This window comes from Oenanthe melanoleuca, chromosome 15 (assembly GCF_029582105.1).
Source record: "Oenanthe melanoleuca isolate GR-GAL-2019-014 chromosome 15, OMel1.0, whole genome shotgun sequence".
NCBI classification, from domain to species: domain Eukaryota; kingdom Metazoa; phylum Chordata; class Aves; order Passeriformes; family Muscicapidae; genus Oenanthe; species Oenanthe melanoleuca.
The window spans coordinates 5,656,922-5,678,929 of NC_079349.1; the positions used below are offsets into that span (position 1 = coordinate 5,656,922).

At 42.5% G+C, this 22,008-nt stretch overlaps 1 protein-coding gene across 1 annotated transcript in view; it reads right to left on the bottom strand.

The window, feature by feature from the left end:
• GALNT9 (polypeptide N-acetylgalactosaminyltransferase 9) overlaps positions 1-22,008 on the bottom strand; it is a 126,821-nt gene that overhangs the window by 67,212 nt on the left and 37,601 nt on the right. Inside the window, exons 3-5 of the mRNA XM_056504657.1 lie at positions 14,539-14,705; positions 12,636-12,810; positions 2,169-2,366 (exon numbers count right to left, since the gene is read on the bottom strand). Coding sequence (XP_056360632.1) covers positions 2,169-2,366; positions 12,636-12,810; positions 14,539-14,705 — 540 coding nt within the window. The remainder of the gene's footprint in view (positions 1-2,168; positions 2,367-12,635; positions 12,811-14,538; positions 14,706-22,008) is intronic.

Genomic DNA, 22,008 nt, shown 5'->3' on the forward strand with positions numbered 1-22,008 from the left:
ATTTGTCAGCAAGGGCTGGGCGTTCTCCTCCCTCTGCTGCTTGTCTCATCTGTCTCTGGGCAGTTTATGCACTATTGAATTAGAGGGTTTCTTCATCTGGGTTCAGAATAAAATCGCTGCTCTTGGGAGCCAGCTACTCATGTGCATCAGATTTTGACACTGCTCAGTGCTTGAGTTTGGATTTGTTCACTTCTGTGTGAGTCCAACTCAGTGACAGCATGACACCAGCAAGAGCCTGAATGTAAATCTGAGAGAAGTCCATGGTAAATCAGGCCCTTTATTGCTGAGGTTTAACCTCTTAGCTCAGTCTTACCTGTTATGTGATCATTGTCTCCAGAGCAGAAGGTGCTAAAATACTGGAGCAATCCATGGGAAAATTACTACAATGATTTCACATTTAAATTGTGAGTCATGAAGTGTGCAAAACCTTTCAGCAGTGAAAGCTTTGGATGATTAATTTTCCTTTATCAATAAACTTTCTCAGTGAAAGAGGTATAAAGAGTGAAACAGGTATAAAACATCTGCACTTTTAAAACAATGTGAGGTAAGCAGGGCACGTTATCCAGGAAAACTGATTTCCTAAGTAATTACTTCCCTGCTTATTGAGGTTTCAAGGCAAGCAAAAGGTCAGTGATGAAGGACTGTGCTGTCCTGTTGTAAATAAGGTTAATATTACTGTATAGCTCTGCTTTGCAGTCACAGGGCATGAGAATGACCCTGAGTACAATCTGCAGCACTTGCTCAAATACAAATTAAAATATTACTCTGCATGAGGGAAAGATCCTGTGAGGAGGTCCCATCCCACTGATCATTTAGAAATGTGATCAGTGTGTCAGTGTCTTTTCACTTCCAAAAGACCACTGGGATTTTTTTTCAGGTGGGTGTGCTGTTGGAAGTGCCTGGATGAGCATTTCAGGATCTCACATCTTTGCAATGGAAGGGAAGTACATCAGCTCCTCTGGCAGAGCCCACGCTGGGACTATACAATAGAGTTTTAGCTTACTCTAAGATGAAGCTGATATACATGAAAATGGAGATGCCTTTAAGGTGGTAATTTGTGTCCTTCTTAAGATGTCTTAAAAATAAGAGCATCCTAAAGTGCATACTTAGGCTTCAAATTTTTTAGCATTTATTTCTAGAGCTGGTAACAACAGTACCCTTAACTCAGCACAATGTGTCCCAGAGGAGCTGTTAGACAAGCACTGCACTGCAGATGAAAGCCTAGGAGATGGGAATTTTCAAATGGAAGGGAGAGAAAGCTCTTTTCACATCACTTCCAGTTTTCCCACTGTAACAATTCTCAGAAACACCTTCACAATTCCTGTAACAGCATTTCCTGAGAAAAGTCAATTTCTGTAATGTAAAATGTTATCTTACAGGGAAAAGTAAATTGACACACTGACTACCCAGTCTGGTGTGAGTTCACTTTAAAATTCAGCCAGTAGGAAAACTCTGAACATGTGCAAAGTTCACAAACAAACAAATAAACAAACAGACACCCAAACAACCAAAACCACACAAACCCCAAAACAACAATCAAACAAAAGAGAACCCCATCCCTGAAAAAAACCCAAAACCCAAAACCAAACAGAAAAAACCAACCCTCCCAAAAAAACCTCCACAAAGAAAAGAAAGAAAAGAAAGAAAAGAAAGAAAGAAAAGAAAGAAAAGGAAGAAAAGGAAGAAAAGGAAGAAAATAAAGAAAAGATAGAAAAGAAAAAAGAAAGAAAATAAAGAAAGAGCAGCTCTCAAACACAGCTCCTAGTGGTGCTCCTGGGAGGCTCTGGTTTGCACTGATGGCCAAGACTGCTGCCCACAGAAGAGGAGTGAAACCAGAATGTTTGGAATCACACACACAGTATCTCTGTTTCTCATACTCACAATGGGCCAGAGTCCACTGGAAAATAAAAGGTTAGATGAAACAGATCCTGCTATCCCACTAAGAGTCATAACGTGCTTGAAGCACACATTCAGAGCCAGAGTACTTGTGTACATTGAGGGGCAGCTCTGAAAGGCAGCACACGCCCCCACAGTTTTGTAGGGTAGAGTCTTGTAAAGCCATCAGTTCTCTCCAGTCTCATTTTGTTATTCTTGTTCACCTGAATTCCCCTCAGTAGAGAACCGATGGAACCATCGCCCAGCCCAAGCGGCAGCGCAGGGAGATTTACCTGATGGGGGCTGACTCATCCCCTTTGTCCAGCCAGTCCTGGGGGGGGATGATGTACATGCACCAGAGCCCCCAGTTGTAGCCGTGGGCGGCGTTGGCGTACTGCTGCACCTCGAAGGTGTTGTACTTGATGTTGTCGATGGCGGGCAGGATGATCCGCTTGCGATCCTCCTTGATGCGCGTCAGCGCGGGCTCCGCCCTGCCACAAGGAAACACAGCGGGTGTGACAGCCATGCACCGCCCCAGGGCTGCTCTGCAGCATCACAAGTGAGAAATGAGGCTCTCTAACCCTGTGTCAGCCCAGCGAGGGGAGAGCCCAGACAGGGACAGGGAACGCATGGCAGGCACACGCTGCCGGGACTGCACGGGAACTGTCACCTCTGTGGAGCTGTGCCTAGCACTGATGTGTCCAACAACAACACAAAATTTGACCAAACACTTATGCTGAGGCCTGGAGATTGTTAATTCATTTCACAGTGGATAATTGTTAGAGACACCATCACCAATAGCAGCTAAATGGTCTCCTACTGGCTACACCACCAGGATTCCTGGTAGCAATTAAATACTGCTGGCATGGCCTGAAGAACTAAACACACCAGGGGCTGCAAGAACCTGAAGGTTACTCAAAGGTTTTAATCCTGTTTCCCAAGACTGACCCCATCACATCTAGTTTGAATGACAAATGTGGCTGCATTATGCCTTCTAAAACCTCTTTGGTGATGAGAAGATTTCAGGTGCCCAGATGGTGCAAAAGCAGTGAACTGCAGGAAATGTTCCATCATTTCAAAAGGCTTTAAAACATCAATGTGCTTTCCACAGAAGCTACATCCCAAAAGGAAAGTAAAAAAGCTTCAGTGCAAACACTCATTTCTGATCGAGGTAGTCTGAGCTTGCTGTGAATTTACAGAGAAACTGATCCAAAGAGGTAGCAGACTTACATAAGGGTAGAAATCATTCCTCAAAGCAGTATTAGAAAGAGCCACTGGTTCACTCCTTTGTAAGTGTGTTTCCCCTTGAAATGTGCTTTGAAGATTTTGCAGAGCTCTCCCATGGATCTTTAAGGGAATGGTGGTTTGCTGCGACTCACAGAGGTAGGAGGGTTTGAACACTAATCTTTTCTCACTTTTCTTCTGCTGTTGGTCAAAAGGCAATTGCTCCTTTGTGGTTTCAAGTTTGTTACCTCATATTCTGTTTGTTATATTCAGTTTGTTACCATGAATTTTTGTGTCTAGGCCAACAGGAGATACTGTACAAGGTTCAGAATCTCAATTCATATGGGTTTTAGGCCACACTTGTGCACCCCCATAGAGCCAGTATGACCTACCAGATCTGGATAAACCCCTTCCATTATTAGTATGAGATTATATTTATGAGATTAAGTGTTTTAAAAACCAGTGAGTGGGTAGCAGAAAACCTCTTGCAAATCCAACAAAGCAGGGACAAATGCAGAAAAGCTGAATCTGCTTTCTGTTCTTTCCATTATGTTCTCTCTGTTCAGCAGCAGAAGAAAATACAGAACGACAGACATGCATCACTAATCTGGTGACTCCATGCATGGACACAGTAACCCTTGGGCATAAGGCTCTCCTACTGCCTCTAAACTCTGAAACACAGAATTTCAAAACACCAGACAACAGGTACAGGTGTCACTAATTGTTTCCCTGACTCCCATGGCATGAACAAATTTATTATGTTTGGGTCTGATTTCCAGATCTGCCTGCAAAGCAGGAAAGCTGCTTCCATGCCTTCTGAAACAGAAATCTTTAATGGGTTTTCTTTGTAAGAATCAAACTCTGGCATTCAGTACTGTCTGACTCTGGAAAAAGGTTTTTGACAAACAAGGGAAGACTGTGTGTTTTCCAAACTACTTTTATCTCTCTTGGTGGCAGTTCTTGGGCCACCAACTCTGTAAATTCTCAATTAACGGCATGTTTATTTTGATACAAAGCAAAACTGTTTAACCATCATACTCAAAACTATCCTGGAGGTTCCATGTCCCTTCTACAGTTACTCCTGAGGTGCTCATTTTTCAAGTATTTTGCTTTGTAGGATAGATTGAGATTGTGTAATGGAAAAGATGAAATAAGATAGGGAATTCTTCTCCCTTAATGTCATGTACCTGCAATGGACCCCCCACATGCACAGTAATTGCCTTAAACTTTCATTCTCAGCAGAGAGAGGCAGAGGCTGGCACTTTTATAGTCAGATGCTTCTCATAATAATGTAGACACTGAAACTGGGTGAGATTAATAATGTTCCAGAGGAGCCTATTTTGAATATAAAGGGAATTTAGCCTGCTACTTTGCAAGACATCTTAAAATTGGACTGCTGAAGTGCATCCCAAATAATGGTTAGAGAAATAATGTGAAGAAAATATTCAACAGTCACACTGGTTTTCAGCCCTTAATCATCTTTGTGATTGTGTTAATCCAATACTTGAGTCTTGGAATTGCTAACCTGGGTCCTCATTTTCTTCTTTACATGAAGAACAATCCATTCCCAGCTCTGGTGCTGCTCTCACACAAACTATCACCAAACTACTCCTGTCACTCTACACCTGAGGAATTTCTGTTTTCCCATTTGTGTGACTCACATTTATTACCACCTGGCATGGTGTTTTGCATGTGAATGCACAAGGTGGGGATCTCAAGTGTAATACTACAATTGGGGTCAAAATACATGAAGAATTTAATCTCTATCAACCTATTAATGTGAAATCACAGATTGTGAACTTTCACGGAATCCAAGGCATCTGTAAGCTGTCCATGTGATGGAAGTTCTGTTTAAGTCCCCTGCACTCAAGAAATGTAAATATTTAAGGTATTACTGCTTCAACAAGAGTTGATTTCTGACAGATGAAGTCAAGTGCCATGCCAAGGTTATGGAGTCAATTGGTATGAAAGAAACTGCTGGAATTTCATCTTCTGAACCTCCCATCTCACCCATGGAGGTGATTTTCTAGCTCTCTTGGTATCCAGATGTGTGGAAATCACATCCCTGCAGGTATTAGGAACAGGAAACATTCAGTATCTGGACAGACTGCACAGCTCCCTAACTTTCAAAATATTTTCACACTCACAAATAAGAAAGTAGGCTCTGAGTCACAGATGGAAAGAGAAAATCCAGGGCAGAGCTGTTCTCTTAGCAAAAACACAGAATGGAGAGCCTTTAATTAAACATTGCATACCTGAGAGATTTCACAGCCTGTCCTGCTCTATAAAAGACAGCACAGAGAGCAGTGGGGTATTCAGAGGCTCAGCCCAAGCTCATCTCTGTGAGATCTGCAGGAACACTCAAATCCCAGATCCTGCCAGTGCCCTCTCACTGCCAGCACTGCTTGTGGGTGTTTTTCTGCCTGCCAAGATCCCCAGGTAATGGCCAATAAAGGAGGATTATGAGTTTGAACAGGACTGGGCAATGCACTGTGTTTGCATTGCTTATCCTGAGTAATCCATGGAATATGAGGAGGTTTCATTGCTATTCATGGCCAGCAAAGCCCAGCCTCAGAGAGGCTCTATAGGGCTGAGCTGAGCTGCACATTCATCAAATCCTTTGTCAACTTCCCTTCTCACTCTGGCTTTATCTAATTGCATCAGGTTTTTTGAAAACATTATGATTAAATCTTCCCTAGTAATTTCTAATTTTTTTTCCCCAATTTGAAACTGCTAAATTATTGTGTAGATTTACCCATCCTCTTTATAGACACCACCATTTTTCCATGTTGGTTTTTCCCCTCACTTTGCCTTGTTTTTTTTCTGCTGTCCATCTGCAGAAGTCAGGTGCTTCTGGCAGCTCACAGGACTGAAAGGATAAGAGGGGAAGAGGTTGCTGAAGTCCAAGTATATCCAAAACACTGAGCTGATGAGCTGCAATATGTGCTTGGAGTATTTCCTTTCCACATGGCAGTGAAGCAGGACTCAGCCTTGCCTGATTGGGTGCATAAGCCAGATGTAAATTTTGGGATCCATCTCCATTTTTCATAGGTGCAAAAATATGAGGTTCCTAGTTTCCTTCTGAGTCAAGGTGCTTTACAGGCAAAGAGCAGCACACATTGTTAACAAGTTATTTACTGGAGCAAGAGGGAAAGTTCTCCCAGGCATATTCATAAACATGATGGATTTCAGTAAACTAAATATAATCAAAAGATTCTGCTTTAAAGGTAGTGCTTCACATCATCCAAGTGGGTTTTTTTTCCACTTAATAAAAACCAAGCAGACAATTTGGACTGGAATTTGAGTGACATATGAAGATCCTTTCCCTTCCATCCTCTCTAAAACTATGTATTTGTCAGTGTCCTCCTCTCTCTCTGAATAGATTGTTGGCGAACAGATAAAACCAGAAGAGAAAGGACAATAAATTTAGTTCTCTTATAGACTCCACTAGGCTAAGGGATATTTTCACTTCAATTTTATTCACTTTGATTTGTCCAAGTCTGTTGAGCACATCACTAAGCAGCACATGAATTCAATGCTTTTGCCCACCAGTGGAAAGATTTCTTCATTAACAGCAGATTTTCCAAGGTGTTGAGCACCCATGATGACTTTATTGGGAGCTGGTTCTGTGGGATTCAAAGAGTAAATGCTCCCAAGATAAACACTGGAGGTAGGAAAAGAGTAGGAAGGCAGAATTTAAGCCAGAATACAGAATGAGCCTGTAAGAAGATTGAGAGCAAAGGCAGGGGCCATACTGTGATCACACAGGCCTCTCTAATCCCATTGTAAGTCTGTCTCTGAACATATATGCATTCTGTATTTAACAGTGGCTTGATTCAGAGCAGCTCAAACCCCATGGGAAACCACAGCAAACAAAAACTCTGTGTTGTTTTACATCCTTATCAGATTGCTGCAAAATTCATGCCAAAGGGAAAGCCTGATTCCTCACAATGCTGAAAAGAACAGCTTCTTCCAGATAAAAAAACAGATAAAAAGAAGTTAGTAATGAGCTCCTCAGTGCACATGATTATATAATTCACATTTTTAAAAATGTAAAAACACCTGCTGACTTCAAGCAGCCTTTTAAAAAGGCACAGCATCAGAATAAATGCATAGAATCCAAGGGAATCCACATGCATGCTGCAGGCCAGCTGCTGCCCAGCTCTGCCACTTCAATGGCCTTCACAACTTCAGGGATGCTTTGCTAACATGCAGCATCTCTGAGAAGCAGACCTTACCTTCCAGTTCTTAGTTAGAATGGCTGCAGGAGGCATTTGTCAATAAATTCCTCCCTGCAGCCCAAATGTCACTTTTTGTGAATTTGTTCAAAAGTGAATACTTTCCTAAGTGACAGGAATTGCATTGGGAAATCTCTCCAATTCTGCCCTATCCCAGCTGGGTACCCAAATTCCCTCATCTCTGGGTTCTTTTGAGATAAACATGCCTCTCTTTTTTTCCTTCCCCACCATCACTATACTACTTTTTACTCCAATAACAAAATGAAGAACTAACATTAAAAAAAAATCCAACTTTCTTTTTCCTGCTTTCACAAATCAAAATTTCCTCTTCTTGCAAGCAGTTAGGAAAGAGTCCTTATAAGACATAAATGAAAGACAACATAGTCTCATCTGCTAGATTTTATGGCTCAGTGGGTTTAACACTGTATTTTACTCTGGCTCTACCACTGTCAGGTACCGTGAAGTATAAACTGAACAGAGAAATGTAAGAAAAAAGAAAGCTGTGTAAACTGAAAGCTTATTTTGCATGATTTTGCACGCTACCTCACATTTCACTGACAATATACATTTATCAGATGCAGACAAGCAGATCTACTGACATACATAATTCTTCACTGAGGCCATCTGCAGAATATTTAATGCAGAATGCTGCTCCTGTAAATAAGTGTTCAGAGAACCAAAAAAGAAATAAATTTCATTCTCCCTTCCTCGGTCTCTGAGAGAAGAGAGAAGTTCCCCATCTGTCCTGCTGACATCTCTATCAGCATTCCTGTGCCCAGGGAAGTTCCAGACCCACATTCCCTGGCTGGAATGGAGGGAATGTGGCACCAACGCCTGCAGGAGAGTCAAAGATCAGCTCTTGGGCTGCCAAACATCAATGGCCCTTTTCTGCACCACTGAAAAGCAAGGAGGATGCTTCAGTGAACATTCTGGGTTGTTGAGGTAGATGAATAGCTGAAGCTGCTTTTCTGGCCCATCCTCTGGGGGTAGGCTGGCACAGTCCCATGGATCCCAAAGCCCCACGTGGCTTCTGTTGCATGCTCCACTCAGATTATACTGGTTTTGCTATCTAAAGCATGTATTCCTTCAAATTGCCAGAGTAATCCTAAGGCTTTGGATGAGGAAAAACTCCCTTAACAAACTCATTTTCCTTTTTACATTTGGGTTTCCCAGGTCAGCCCTGGCCCTGTACCAGGGATGCTGCCACGAGTCTGAGCATGAGTGATGTGCCTGAACACTCCAGAGGGGAGAGACTGCCCAGGAGAAGGACTGCAAGGTAATTTCACCATCACCACTTCTCTCATTTAGAAGGGAAGAGCCATCTGGACCTTGTCATGTCCCCAGAGCCACCTGAGCTTGAACAAGGGGGACAGAGAGGTTACCTGCAGGGAGGGATTGGCATGAAAATGTTACCAGGGAGCTCTCAGGGGGACAGAGACCTTGTGGCTTTGCCTCCAAAAAGCACAACCACGTTTCTGTTCCAAAGTTCTTGGGATAATCAAAATCAGTAGAAGATTAGGAGGAGATCAACTTCCTTTCTCCTTTTAGAGCATACATTGCTTATGGCCACAACAACAAACTGCATTACACCTATCCACAGCCCTAGGATTCTTCATGTTTAGCCCTTCTTAGTTTATTAAAACACCAGTTTTCGTATTTTAAAAACACTGACAACTTCAGGGATAATCCCTAAAGAAGGGAAGTGTGTGACACAATCTCATGGATACTCAACTTATACTTCATGTTCTCTTTCTCATGTCAGGCTGTGTCTGGCTGGTATGCTGAAATCTTTTGATTAAATCCTCTTACTTCACTGCTTCCTCATTGATACTTGCCCTTTGTCTGGCAAAATTTTAATTACTAGAGGACTGCATAACTCCATTCAGTGCTCTGATAATACCTCTGTGATAGGAGCAAATGCAATTCCTCAGATAGAATGCAACTATAATACTTTATCATTATGTCTTCTTTTATGGCTCCTAGCACCCTCTTTATGGCTGCTAATATAGTGTGGTTTCTGCCTTTCACGTACTGATTTCTGCTCTCCTTCACTCAATGTGTCCTTTTTCTCACCCAGAGAATTAACACCCTATCTCTGTAATCTCTTTCCTGCTCCCAGACACAATGTAGGGAAGGTCTCTTCTCCTTGTCGTGTTATTCTTCCCCATCTCTCAAAGACAGAAGTTTCTACAGTGTTCTGCATGTTCTGCAACACAATCAGCATCCAGGATGTGCTGGTCTGCTCTCAGGGTTACTGGGGTGCATTCAGGCATGCTGGGTGGACCTCACCCAAAAGATTTTCAGCAGGAATGCTGAAATCTTCAGAGGACTGAAGGAAAACTGAACTGAACTGAAATGCACAGGAGCATTTCCTCCCTCTTGGTTCTGCTGGGTTGCTGACTCCCATCAACAGCAAGTAAACATTAAAAACAGACCAGGTTCTGCTAAAACAGGACAGGTAGAATTTTACATATGAAATGCACACATACATTACCCAGTAATTCTAATTTAAAATCCCATTTGAGAATTAATAGCAATGGCCTCCCTTTCAGGCAGTCTCCACTTCCACTCTCACAGCAGCTGCATTGGCTCACACTATCAAAAGCCTTAAGGGGAACAGGTCAGTCGAAAATCACTGCTCTGAGATAACATATTTCTACACCTGAGAAGCCAAAAAGCAGCAATTAAGCACAGCAAAATAAATAATTCAATAGCTAATTTGACCTGCCAGGTTGTAGAGTATTTTTTTATATCCTACCAGATTGTAATTTAGTTTAGAAAAAGTGTCCCTGGAGAGCAATGCTGTGAGAGCCCATAAAATGCTCTAGTATGATATCAGGCAAAAAGCCACCTGTAAATGGGCCACTATTGTTTAAAGAAGTTTTTTTTTGGTCGTCAGTCCTGCATATTTCATGAGAAAGTGATGAAGTCCTTCTTTGATTCTTTATGAATTAATCTGCCAACTGATTAGGCAGGTAAAGCAGCCATAGATTGGGAAACAAAATTGCACTGCAGGCACTTGACTTCTAGATGGAACACAAACCAAACAGAAAGCTAATGCTCTTTTCTGTGGTAAAGAAATTGGCTTCTTTTTAATTGCCTCACAAATAATCCATAGGCAGCTTTTAGTGGGAGCAATCCATGTGGCCTCTGAATACATAAATAACTATTGAAAACAGGGGGGAAATAATCATGCAAGGTGCAACTTAGTAGGAGAATAGAACAGCAGAGCTTTAACAAGAGACTCCCAGCTGATTCCTGAGTTTATAGGGCTGTGGAGTGGGGGCAGTGCTAACCTGGTGGGAAAAAATAGAGCAGTCCAGATGGAAGGACTTCAGTTCACCCCAGTCAAAGGAGATGAGATGAAAATGGAGAGGACAGGTAACCACATGTGCACAGGAGGAGAGAATTAAAACTAGAGGGAGTGGGTGGAGCAGGCTTTGAGATGGCTCCAGCAGCCACAAAGGTTGAGTGGAACAAGAATACAAACAGCAGCAGGGAACACCCACAGCCCACAGGGGCAGCTCTGAAGTGAAGGGATCCAGGATGCTCCTGGAGCACCTTCTGTCCCCACTGATCCACAGAGTGCCCCAGCAGGGCAGAGCCTGGCTCAGCACAGCAGCTGAGACCTGAGAGCTCTGTTGGAAGGAGGGTAGGGAACACAAAGCAGGCAGGGGGCAGAAAACACAAACCTTTTATCTTGGATATACACACTCATTTACTGAGCACTCCAGGTTCTTGCTGTGCTGATTTCAACCCTTTCTGACATTAATGCAAAGCAGAAGAGTAAAAAAAGCCAACAAACCTAACAAACCCCAAAGCAGCCACAAAGCCCTTTCCTGCTTACTGACACCATTGCCCAGCTTCCCTGGGCACAGTACATCAGTCAGATCTCAATGTTCTTATAAAATGATAACAAAATGCTCCTCAAGCCCCAGAAAACTGCAGCTTGGGCAGGACAAGCATGGGGACAGCACCCAGAGCATGCTCTCCCCAGTCCCTGATCCTGTCCCATAGCTGATATTACTCTAGATGAATACTTGAAAAAATTTGAAAGATCTACTTGCTTTAAAAGCAAATAAATAAATTAAACCAGCTCTTAAGCTTCTAGAAAATTACTACAGCTGCTATTATAGTCTAACATCGTCCTAAGGAAAAAAAATGGGATGAACATAAAGCAGGTGCACTACACGACTTATTTTATTGCATCTTCCATTTTATAAAGATATTCATGGACATATAAAAATAAACACTCTACTCCTTTGCAATTAAGTTTCTCTCTAGTTGTAAGTACAGCTATTTTTAGTTTTAATTTGAGGATATCTCCCAGAATTGCAGAGCATAATAATTTCCACCATAACTCTGCATCATCATTATCAAATAGCAGCCTATCTTTGGAAAATGCATGTTTTACATGCTGAAAGTCCCAGCAGTCCTTTTGCAGCTCATGGTACAGATCAGCTCCTACAGTCCTGACTTCCAGTAATGCCAAATATTGGCCACCAAGTGGTGCTACAAAGGTTTATTCCAAATGCAGTTCTGGCCCATTAAACCAAAAGGGGATGGGGAAAGGCATGCTAATTTCAAGCCCTATTGAAAAAATGCAGGCAATAATTTTATGTTCCCCTCAAATGTAAATGCAAGAAAATTTATGAGGAAATCAGATTGGTATTCAAGTTTCTAAGACGAAATGATAGAAAATGACAAGGAGATAAAAAAAGCATCTGAAATCCTCCAGCCCAGAGCCTCCTTGATGGTGTCTCCCCATCTGACTGCTTTGGGATTTCACATCCATTGTGGCTCCAATTACTTCTCTCTCCATTGAGCTGTGCTAGACCAGGCACAACAGCTTTTTTATGGGTCTTGCAGCCTTTGCAGGAGCCTGTCAGCAGTGTTGCAATAATCAGGAGCACAATTCAGGGGTACTGGCTGATGTGATAACAGCAGCCTGCAGCCCCCTCATCCCTGGAGCTGAGCAAACACTCCTGGAGCCCCAGAGCAGTGTCCCAGTGCCACTGTAAGGTGAGGGAGCAGTGAAAATCCAGCAGCACAGGCTTCGTGCAGAGAGCAGAAGAAGCCACTTATTGCAGGACTAGGCACATTTTTACAGCCTGGTTCATTGAACCAAGGACACAATAAGCTCATTGGTCCATTATAAACGTGCTTTCCCCAAAACATCCCGTTCCTCACACACTCCTGTCCACAACTAAACTTTGTGATCATTCTTCCCCTCCTGTTCTCCTCCGAGTAGCTTGGGCAAACTCCAGCTGCTGTTCCCTGGCCCTCCCCAGCACTTACCAGCCAGTGTTGAACTCCACGTGGGCATCGAAGAACCCGACCACGGCAGAGGTCGCTGCCTTCCAGCCCTGGATCCGGGCTCGGATCAGCCCCTCCCTCTTGCTGTTCCTCACGATCTTCACCAGCCCTGGGTACCTCTTGTGCACATACTGGTCCAGGTTGAACTTCAGCTCCACTGCAGGACAAAAGTGAAACCCACACCATTTACAACCAAAACATACAAACCAAACATTTAGAACAAGGAAGGCACAGCAGTGTTATGTTTTACTCTGATTTATTCTGATTTATTACAGAGGGAAAGGAATCCTTAAATATTCCCAAGCCCTTGGTCAGTCTCACAGATACAAACTCAGCACCACAGCTGAGGCATGGACCAGTTCCAGGGGTTTCAGCCCAGAGAAATTCCCTGCACACCACAGACTTGCCCAGCTTTAATATGGCCTGATGGATTTGTTTATAATGTTGAAGAGGTAGTTTGTGTATCTATTTTTTAAAGGTTACTATTCTGATTCTCTGATGATTTGCATTAGGTTATAACTGGCCTCTGGAAGAGCAGTTCTGACCATAAAGAAGTGTAACATGCCAGTCTAGTGATTCTTTTTTCTGATTTATGCTGTTCAGTAGGAGTTAGAAAAATAACCTCAATGGATTTTGGGTCAAGATGTAATTCAGATTGCAATTAATTTCCCTTAATTTTTAGGGTTTTCCTTTAAATATAATTAAGATTCCTCAATACCAGGCTTCTTTCTTTTTTAACTAAATGGATATTGAAGGTCTCAAATAGACTTCTCTTTTGTTCATTTTCAGGCATTCAATCACAGATGGAGCAGAACTCATTCACCCTTTTTCAGCTTCATTTCAGGAGGCTTATAAACAGGCAAATTACCAAAATGGTCTCTCTCTTTTTTTAAATCAGTGTAGTTTGGTAATTCATCTACACTGAAACTTACTCATAATGTGGCTTTTGCCTAAATATATTTATCAGAAAAACTAGTAGAAGCTTCCAGGACATTAGGAGCTTCATTTTTCTGATCTATATTAGACAGTAGAATCATTATCATTGGAATCAAAGACTTGATAAATCTCTAGTTATTTAGAAGAGTGGCAGAGAAAAGCCATATAAGAATTCACTGAGAAATGATGAGTTCAATTCTCCTCAGGATTGCCTTGACTCAAACACTTTGCAATCTCACATAATTACTCCATGGGTTACACTGCCATAACTGAAATCTCAATTACATAAATATTTTCTTTAAATCTATAGGTTTTGGAACTTATTTTTGTTGAGTTCTCTCTTCTCTCAGCCCTTCTCTTCAGGGATCTTGAAGAGTAAGAGCAACTTAAAACTGAAAGAACTTAAAGCTGTTGATCTGAGGAGGAAACACTAAATTTTAGGCTTATTAGAAATAAATATGATTTTAGAAGTTGTTTAAGTTCTAGAAGTGTAAGATACAAGTTTAAACATGGCAACACTGCTAATCCCTTGTATCCTGAGAATCTTCAAACGTGGCTGTGCTGTGAAACAATATTTTGATTCTGGATTAAGTAATGAAGAAACAATGTGCTGCAATATAAAAGAATAGCAACTATCTTTAAGGAAAATCTGTAACCTCAACTTTTCCTTGGCAGCAGAATTTAAACTTTTATTCTATTGATGGTATTCCTCTGGATCTGAAAATTTGGAGAAAAGTGTCCTATTAAGATTGCTACATAAATGCCATTCATTCTGTTAGGATTTCAGTGAAATTAACAGGGTTTATCCACATAATGTTTATTTGTTATACAAATAGTCAATATTTACCCACAGCTTTGCTCAAATGGCTCAATCAACCCTCTCAGCACACACGTTTCCAGTTCACACCTGGACATGGCAGTGCCCAGAGGCACAGTGACACAAGCTCACCGTTGTCACTGTTGTCATCCACCAGGATGATCTCCTTGAGCAGGTGGGACGGGGTGTGGTTCACCACGCTGTGCACGGAGCGCAGGATGACAGACAGAGCCTCGTTCACGAAAATGAACACCACGGAGATTTGGGGCAGCTCGTCTGGGTAGCTCATCTGCTTGCACCTGCACCGAGGAAAAACACAATTAAACCCCAGCAGCCACGGGGAGGCACGGCAGGCTGAGGAGCATCCTCCTCTCCTTGCTGTCCATCCGTGTAGGGATTGCAGACTTTGTCCTTTGTAACCTCGAGGGAAGATGTGGCAAAGGCTCCAAAGAAGCTGCTGGAGCTGCTGGGCAGGGGTTTTGCCCCAAGCTGCCACAATGGAACAGACTTCAGACAGACTTCAGACACAAGGTCCTAAGATGCAAGCAATGCCTGAAGATTAGGCTGTCAGCTCTTTTGTGCTTTCGTTTTGCTGGCAGGACCTTCCAGCAGAGAAGAGATCTGGGAAAGCTGCACAGAGGTTCCACAGACAACTTTATTTCTACAGAGGGGTCCAGCAGCAGTCTGAGTGCATAGAGTATCAAAGGGGTTTTTATAGTTTTGGGGTACCTTAGGAAATGGACCAGTAATATCAAAAATTGAAAACTATCCAACTACATCGAGGTTTTAGTGAAGAAGTGACCAATTACTTAGAAGACTGAAAATGGACCAATTAGTGCACTAAAAGATAATGCAGGGGTCTAGAGGGAGGTGAATATTTTTCTAGCATGAGTGATTCTAAGGAAGCACACCTTATCTAAGGGGTGATTTTCCAGGGAGGCCCTGAAAGGGTATCTGCATCATCCACAATCAGCCTGGCTGGGAGCAGCACCCTCTCCATCAGCCCAGTGTACAGCACAGGGTGTGTGCATGCACACAGATCTGTAGCAGCTCTCATTCTGTGTGGGGCTAAGAGCATCTCTTGAAAACCAAAGGAGTACCAAAAACAACCTGGAGAAACTCCAGTGCCACACCCTGGCTGTGCTCCCAGCAGCTTTGCTGCTCACAACTGCATCAGAGCTTTAAAACCAGCATTCACCCAAGCAAATTTTGTATTACCCTTGGAGAGAGCACTTGCCACCCTTTCTGACTGTGCAGTTTGTGCAGCAATAACAAACCCAGGGTGGTTTTTGTACAGGTCTGCACTTGCTGAAATACCTGCAAACAGGTCTGCTCCTGCTGAGACGTCACCTTGCTAGGCTGCTACATCCCAATTCACAATTGGATTTTGTGTGGCTCACTGATACTTATATTTTACCACAGACCATTCTGAGAAGAAAAACTGAGGCCTGGAGAAGTTACACAGCACAGAGCAGAGCTCCTGTTCCCAAGTCCTTGGCCCATGCCCCTCTGTAACACCACACTGCTCTGTTTCAGTGGGATTCTCTCCCATTAGCAAAGAGGCTAACTTTAAAAACCCCCTACCTGTTCTCACAGTCAAAAGCCATTCAGAATTACCATAGCAATTACTGAACCTGCTCTCTAAAATACTGCTAATGATATCACAGAAAATGACTTCTCCTGCTCTTATCAAACTTTCTGACCTCTGTGCTCATTACTTTGGCATAACAATCACTTTTTTCCCCACTATCAGCAGTCATGGGGATAGAGCAGGTGACAAATGTTTGACTGCTGAGTAACCTCTGGAAGTCAGTTATGAATTCTAGTGAAGTGTAATTATTCATAATTCCTGATCCCAGCACTATTTGCTCAGAGACCTGAGCACTTGTCATTGATCCCAGTGTTACCATAGCTACTTACTGGCAGCTTGCTGGTGGCCTGCACCACTCAGAGGACCACTGTGTAAAACTTGTGGCTAAGCAGCATTCTTACACATCCTGAAAATAAGCCTGGAACAAAGAGAGAGGTTTCCAGGAGGTATGAATGCTCTGACACAGCCCTCGTTTTTGAATTTCATTTTTGAATTTCTTTTTTGAATGCAATTTTCCTCTTGAGCACACCGACATAGCAAAGAAGTCCATCAGGAATACTGCAGTAACAGGAAAGAGCCATCAGCTAAAAACACGGACCTTGCAAGATTTCCCTTGATGAGGGACATCTTTTACCTGACAGCAATTTTCTCTGGAGGCTCACTTGTATCAACACATCCCAAATTGCACCTCAGGAAATCAGAGCAGTGCCCAGGGAGGGGCTGCACTGCTGGGGGAGCTGAGGCAGAGCAAGGAGCCCACCCCAGGCATCCCTCCTCGTGGGTCCTGCAGCAGTACCCAGGGCTGGCAGGAAAGGAGGGAGGGAAGGAAGGTCTGCGACCCATCTGGAGACAAAAAACAAGAGGTTGTGGCACAGGAGGAAGGATTACAGCAAGAATGAGACCAGTCAAAGCAGCACTTAATACACTTAATAAGGGACAAGCAATTAAAGGAAAGGTGGGATCACCACAAATGTCCAAAGTAGAGAGTGTGTGTGGAAGGACTGAAGTTCCCTAGGGACAGGGAACCACTGAAATACTACAAGACTGCAGAGAATTAGGAATCTTGCTGAATATCTCTGAGTAAAAAGTATTTGTTATATTGGCAAGTGAACTGGAACACCTGGGTTCCCAGCCACGTGCTCCTGGTCAGACTGATAGGGTAACTCCAAGTAGGAATAAATTCAGTGCTTCTCTGCCATCCTCCCACTTTCATTCTGAGGAAAAAAAAAAAATCTAATTCTAGCTTTACAACCATCACATCTAAACCATAACCTCCTAATTTTTGATTTATTTGTTCTTCATCACATTAAATCAATGCATTATTGTCCCAAGTGTGACTCTGTGGCCTTGCAGTTCACAAGACTTTTCATGCCTTAGTTCTCAGTGATTACTTACACTCTAGGGCATCAGGGACTGCTTCAGATAAAAAGCTGGTTTGAATTTCTTATTCCACCTGAATGAAGTCATCCCTACCACTTCTCACCACAACCTTCTGTCTGTCAGTTTTTCTATTTTCTTTTTCTATTAGCAGGACATAGTTGAAGAACTGCATGTTGACTGCATTTGGAAAGAACACTCCAATATATATTGGAATATCTTTGGTAGTGCCACTGCAACAGGAACACCTAGATGGGAAAAAGCAGACCTCAGAATTTAGCATTGGTTTAAAAGCTGTCATAAATTTGTTTATTGCAGTGAGGATGAAGAACAGCAAAAGCAGCTGTCCAGCTGAGCACTTTCCAAAGCACAGCAGTGATTTAAGGGTTTATTTCCTGCAGACTTCAAGTCAACCTTGAACTCCCAACTCCTGAGGTCACTTCACAAAATGAGATCGATGTGCTGAGGTAGTCAGGAGAAATTACTGGTCCAGTACCAAACACTTCTGGTGGTGTTTGAGAGCAGGAGCAATCCCAGTTAAGGTGTCTTTCCTTAAAAATCCGTGGGTGCTTAAGTGCTTTGCTGGATTGTGGCCGAGTTCTTCCCAAAGTGTTCTCTAATTAGACACCAGCCACAGCAATTTACAGTCAATACTTCCTTCATTCCAAGAAACTCTAACCAGAGTCTGACACTCCTAGCCAAACAGTGACATTAGCAAGCCTCACAGTGCCAAAGCACACCCATGGCTGTCACCTCTGGTCACCTTTGCTCAGGCAGAGCAAAGAGTCAGAGCTCACAGAGTCCTCCTTGGAGCAGCCCTTGAGTGGCCCTGGAGCAAGGCAGCAGAGACAGCTGATTACAGAGGGAAAAGGTGAGGCTGTAACAAGCCTATTCCACCAAGCCAAAGGGCATCCCTGCAGAAAATGGTTGGAGCAGCTGCCTGGGCACAGAGGAAATCATCAGGCAAGAAATCTATGAGCTAATGATGGAGCAGCTTAGCACAGGGCTAGCCACTTTTATTATTTCTTTTGAGAAGGAAATTACCAGAATGTGAAGAAATCAAATTGCACAAAATGCACTAGCAAGGCACACCTTTGTAATCCTCCAGCCTTACTGCCAACAGGACTGTAGTAAGAAATTCAGAAATCATCCCTTTTTCGTCATCCCTAATGCTGTGCAGTGCCTGAGTGTTTAAAGCTCCCAAAGCCCTGCCAGGGAAGGGAGCTGGGTCCCACCAGTCCCCTTCTCTGCACCAGGTCTGACCACACTGTGAACCAGGTGAAGGAGGACAATTTCAGTAAATGGCAGCTGAATCTTGGCCTCATAAACATCCAACACTCCTGAGTTTGGGAAGACTTGAGAGTACATTTGACCTCTGTGGTAGCTAAAGATGGTCTGAGCTGGGCAGGCACAGCTTACATTTAATTTTCCTGTGATTTCAAATCAGCATTCAGAGCTGCTGTTCAGGTAGCCTGGACAGCACACACTGCTGGATGTCTGCAGGACTCCAGCAAAGGCTCCCAATGCCATGGCTAATCACTTCCAGGGCCAGCTGAGGATGGATTAGACCTGGTATGTGAGACAGCCCTTCAGGCACATTTCATACAACATGCCAAGCATCAAACCTGGGGCATCCTGCTGTTGTCTTGGGAAAGGTCTTTGAGTGTTCTCATTCTGTATTTGCTACTGCAGAGACTGGCTGGCAACCCAGAGGTATTTCCTTTCAGATCATTTTTCTCTGTTCTGCAGAAGGTTTTCACTCATTCTTACCCTTACATTGAACTGGCTCCTTAAATGAACATTTCCCAGCCAGCCTCCTGAGCCCAACTGTGAGCACTGTCTTGCAGGCATGAGAAAATGGGAAAAGCTCTTTGGTTGGCAGACCAGAAACCTGGAAAAAAAGTCATGTACGAACATAAAAAGGTCATAGATCAGAAACTGGGACATGAGAAAACAAGAGGTATTCAGGTGCATGTTAACCTGCTCATGGCAACCTTGTAAGCTTGGAGGCATTAAAGGGAAGGAAATTTTCTTCTGTCTGAACCTTCATTCCCTGATAGATGTATTTACTCTATTTGTACCTGATCCAAGAGAAGTGAAGTCCTCTATTTATCAGGCTGTTCTTGCAGTCACTATTTTTTGTGAAGGACTGTCACTGCAGCCATGCAGGTAGTTCAGTCCATTACCAAAAAGAAAAAAAAAAAAAAGAACAATCTTCCCTGCTCTATTTCTCCTGCCCCTTTTCCTGTCTGCAAACTTGCTAAACTCCAAAAATGAATTTTACTCACAGACCTTAATATACTGAGTTTGGAAATGGATTAAGCAATGCATTTAGATATTTCTGACAGCTTTACCCTTCAGGAAGAAATGCAAACAAAATTAAAGCTGCTTCATGAATCTTTAAGTGCTTAATACAAGATATGTTTTTCCAATGAACTACTGGGATGGAGATGACTGAAGGTTTCTCTCCTTCTTGAATTTGATGAAATTGATGGGCATGAAGAAACATCTGCAGTTCTGGCAAAAAAACAACCCAATCTTACCCCTACATGCTCTGTACCTTGAAAGCTTCAGAATTATCTGTGTTCATGTTTTATAGCCACAGCAGGAGAACAAGTTGGAACAGCTCCTTATTTGGTACATGATCAATGAAAGGACAAAGATAAATATTGTAAAAGATTATTGAACTCTTTCTCTTTAATGCTAACAAATACTACTTTTAATCACCAGATCAATATGTATTTTGAGCCCTGTTAAATCAAAGGCTCAGACTAATCTTACCTACATGGCCACCTTTTAGCACCTAAATGCTACTGTGACTTCTGTAGGCACAGACGATTTACCACAGCTAAATCACTAAATTTAGAGCCTAGCTCAGTGCCTGATTTCTTTCTCCAGAAACCCACTGAGGCTTTACAGCTAGTGCTGGATGTAGCAGTAACTTTTGAGCTGCAGAAATAAACTGACATTACCTTCCTGTTCCACACTGGCACAAGAGAGGGAACGTGACAAGCTGCAAATGTCCCTTTCCCCAGCATGGATCCAGCTGCTGACCAGTCTGCAGCAGCAGCAGTGACAGGCCACAAAACTGATTAGCTTCATGGATCATGAATCTGTCAGCCACAGGCTCCAACTCCTTCTAATTAATTCTCCCCAGCAGAGGATGTTAACTGTGTTATGGCACAACATTCTCTTTCTGTTGAGGGTGGATTTTCCTGCCCAATCCAAAAACCTGAATGGAAAATTTTTGAGTTCAAGGCTTGCTCTTATTTTCTCCCCCTGCTCTGCAGCTCAGGAACAGAATTCCCTAAGAACACATAATATAAATACAACTGTGAACAAGAGAGCAGTGGTACAGAACACTGGTGCTCTATGCACCTTGTACTTACAACTAAGGTGAAAAGAGAAACAAGCCATTTTCAGAAAAAGTCTAGAAATTATGGTGATACCAGAAGATACCTTCTTCACAGTCTGTGTTCCTTATGGAACAGTCTCCATTTTGAAACAACCTACAGCAGAAAAATCAACACCTCCTTCCTGAATTTGTTTGGAGAAATGCAGGAACAAGATACAGCACAATTCTTTTTGGTGCTGTAAGTCTGGGGACATCCACTAAAATAACCTTTTCTCCATCTTTTCTTGTACACAGTGATGTTGATGATAATTTTCTCATAAAGTGAGACCTTAAATGTACTCCATACTGTGGGAATTCCCACCAGCTTCTTTCACATGCTCCTTGACATATTTTTTCTTATTTTGCATCCAAAAGTCTAAGAAATAAATCCCCCACACTCATCAGAAGGAAACCAGGCCAAGTCCTTGTACCTGAGCTAACCTCAAACATTTCCTGTGTCAAGGAAAAATGTTCTTTCATGCCAACCACAAATGATTGCAATGTGCAATGAGTTTTCCAGAGTTTTCTGGTCATGGGAATTTCCCACATTCTCAGGCTGGACATTAAATTTGATGTCTGTAGGATTTGCAGACTGAAAAACAGCAGCAGCCTTCCTAAAATAACTTTTTCTACCTTAGGACTCTCTCTTCACTGTCCTATTTCCCACAGGAAAGACCAAATTTACAGGAATTTCTGTCCTGTAATATTTCTATGAAGGAGAGAGCCCTTTGAAACTGGACACAGGTAGGTTACAGCTCCCCATGAATTTTCAATAACACACATTGGAAAAGTGTTTCCTGAGAATCACAGATCTCTTTTTTGTTCCTTTTCCTTTCTTTTAAATCCCAGGCCAGTGCAACTGTGACAAATTGCTCTGCACATAAAAACCCAACACATGTTTGTGCCTTTTGTTTTATAACACGTTTGCTCTATTTGGTTTAATTCCTCCTTTCTCTATGACAAATTATTTTTATATTTATAGCAGAAAACCCTGAGAGCTGTCAATCAGTGACTGATAGCACAATATATATGCATAGTTAACATATGCAGCACGAAGATTCTACTTGTAGAGAATATTAACCCTTACATTTAAGATTATTAGACTCTTCAAAAGTAGCTGCTGCACACATAAAATAAGAGGCCTTCTATTTCAGTGAGCTATTTCTGGTTTTCCTCAGGCAAACAATACCAGAAACATGCCATTATGTCTAATACCCTTATTGATTTATACATATAAAAA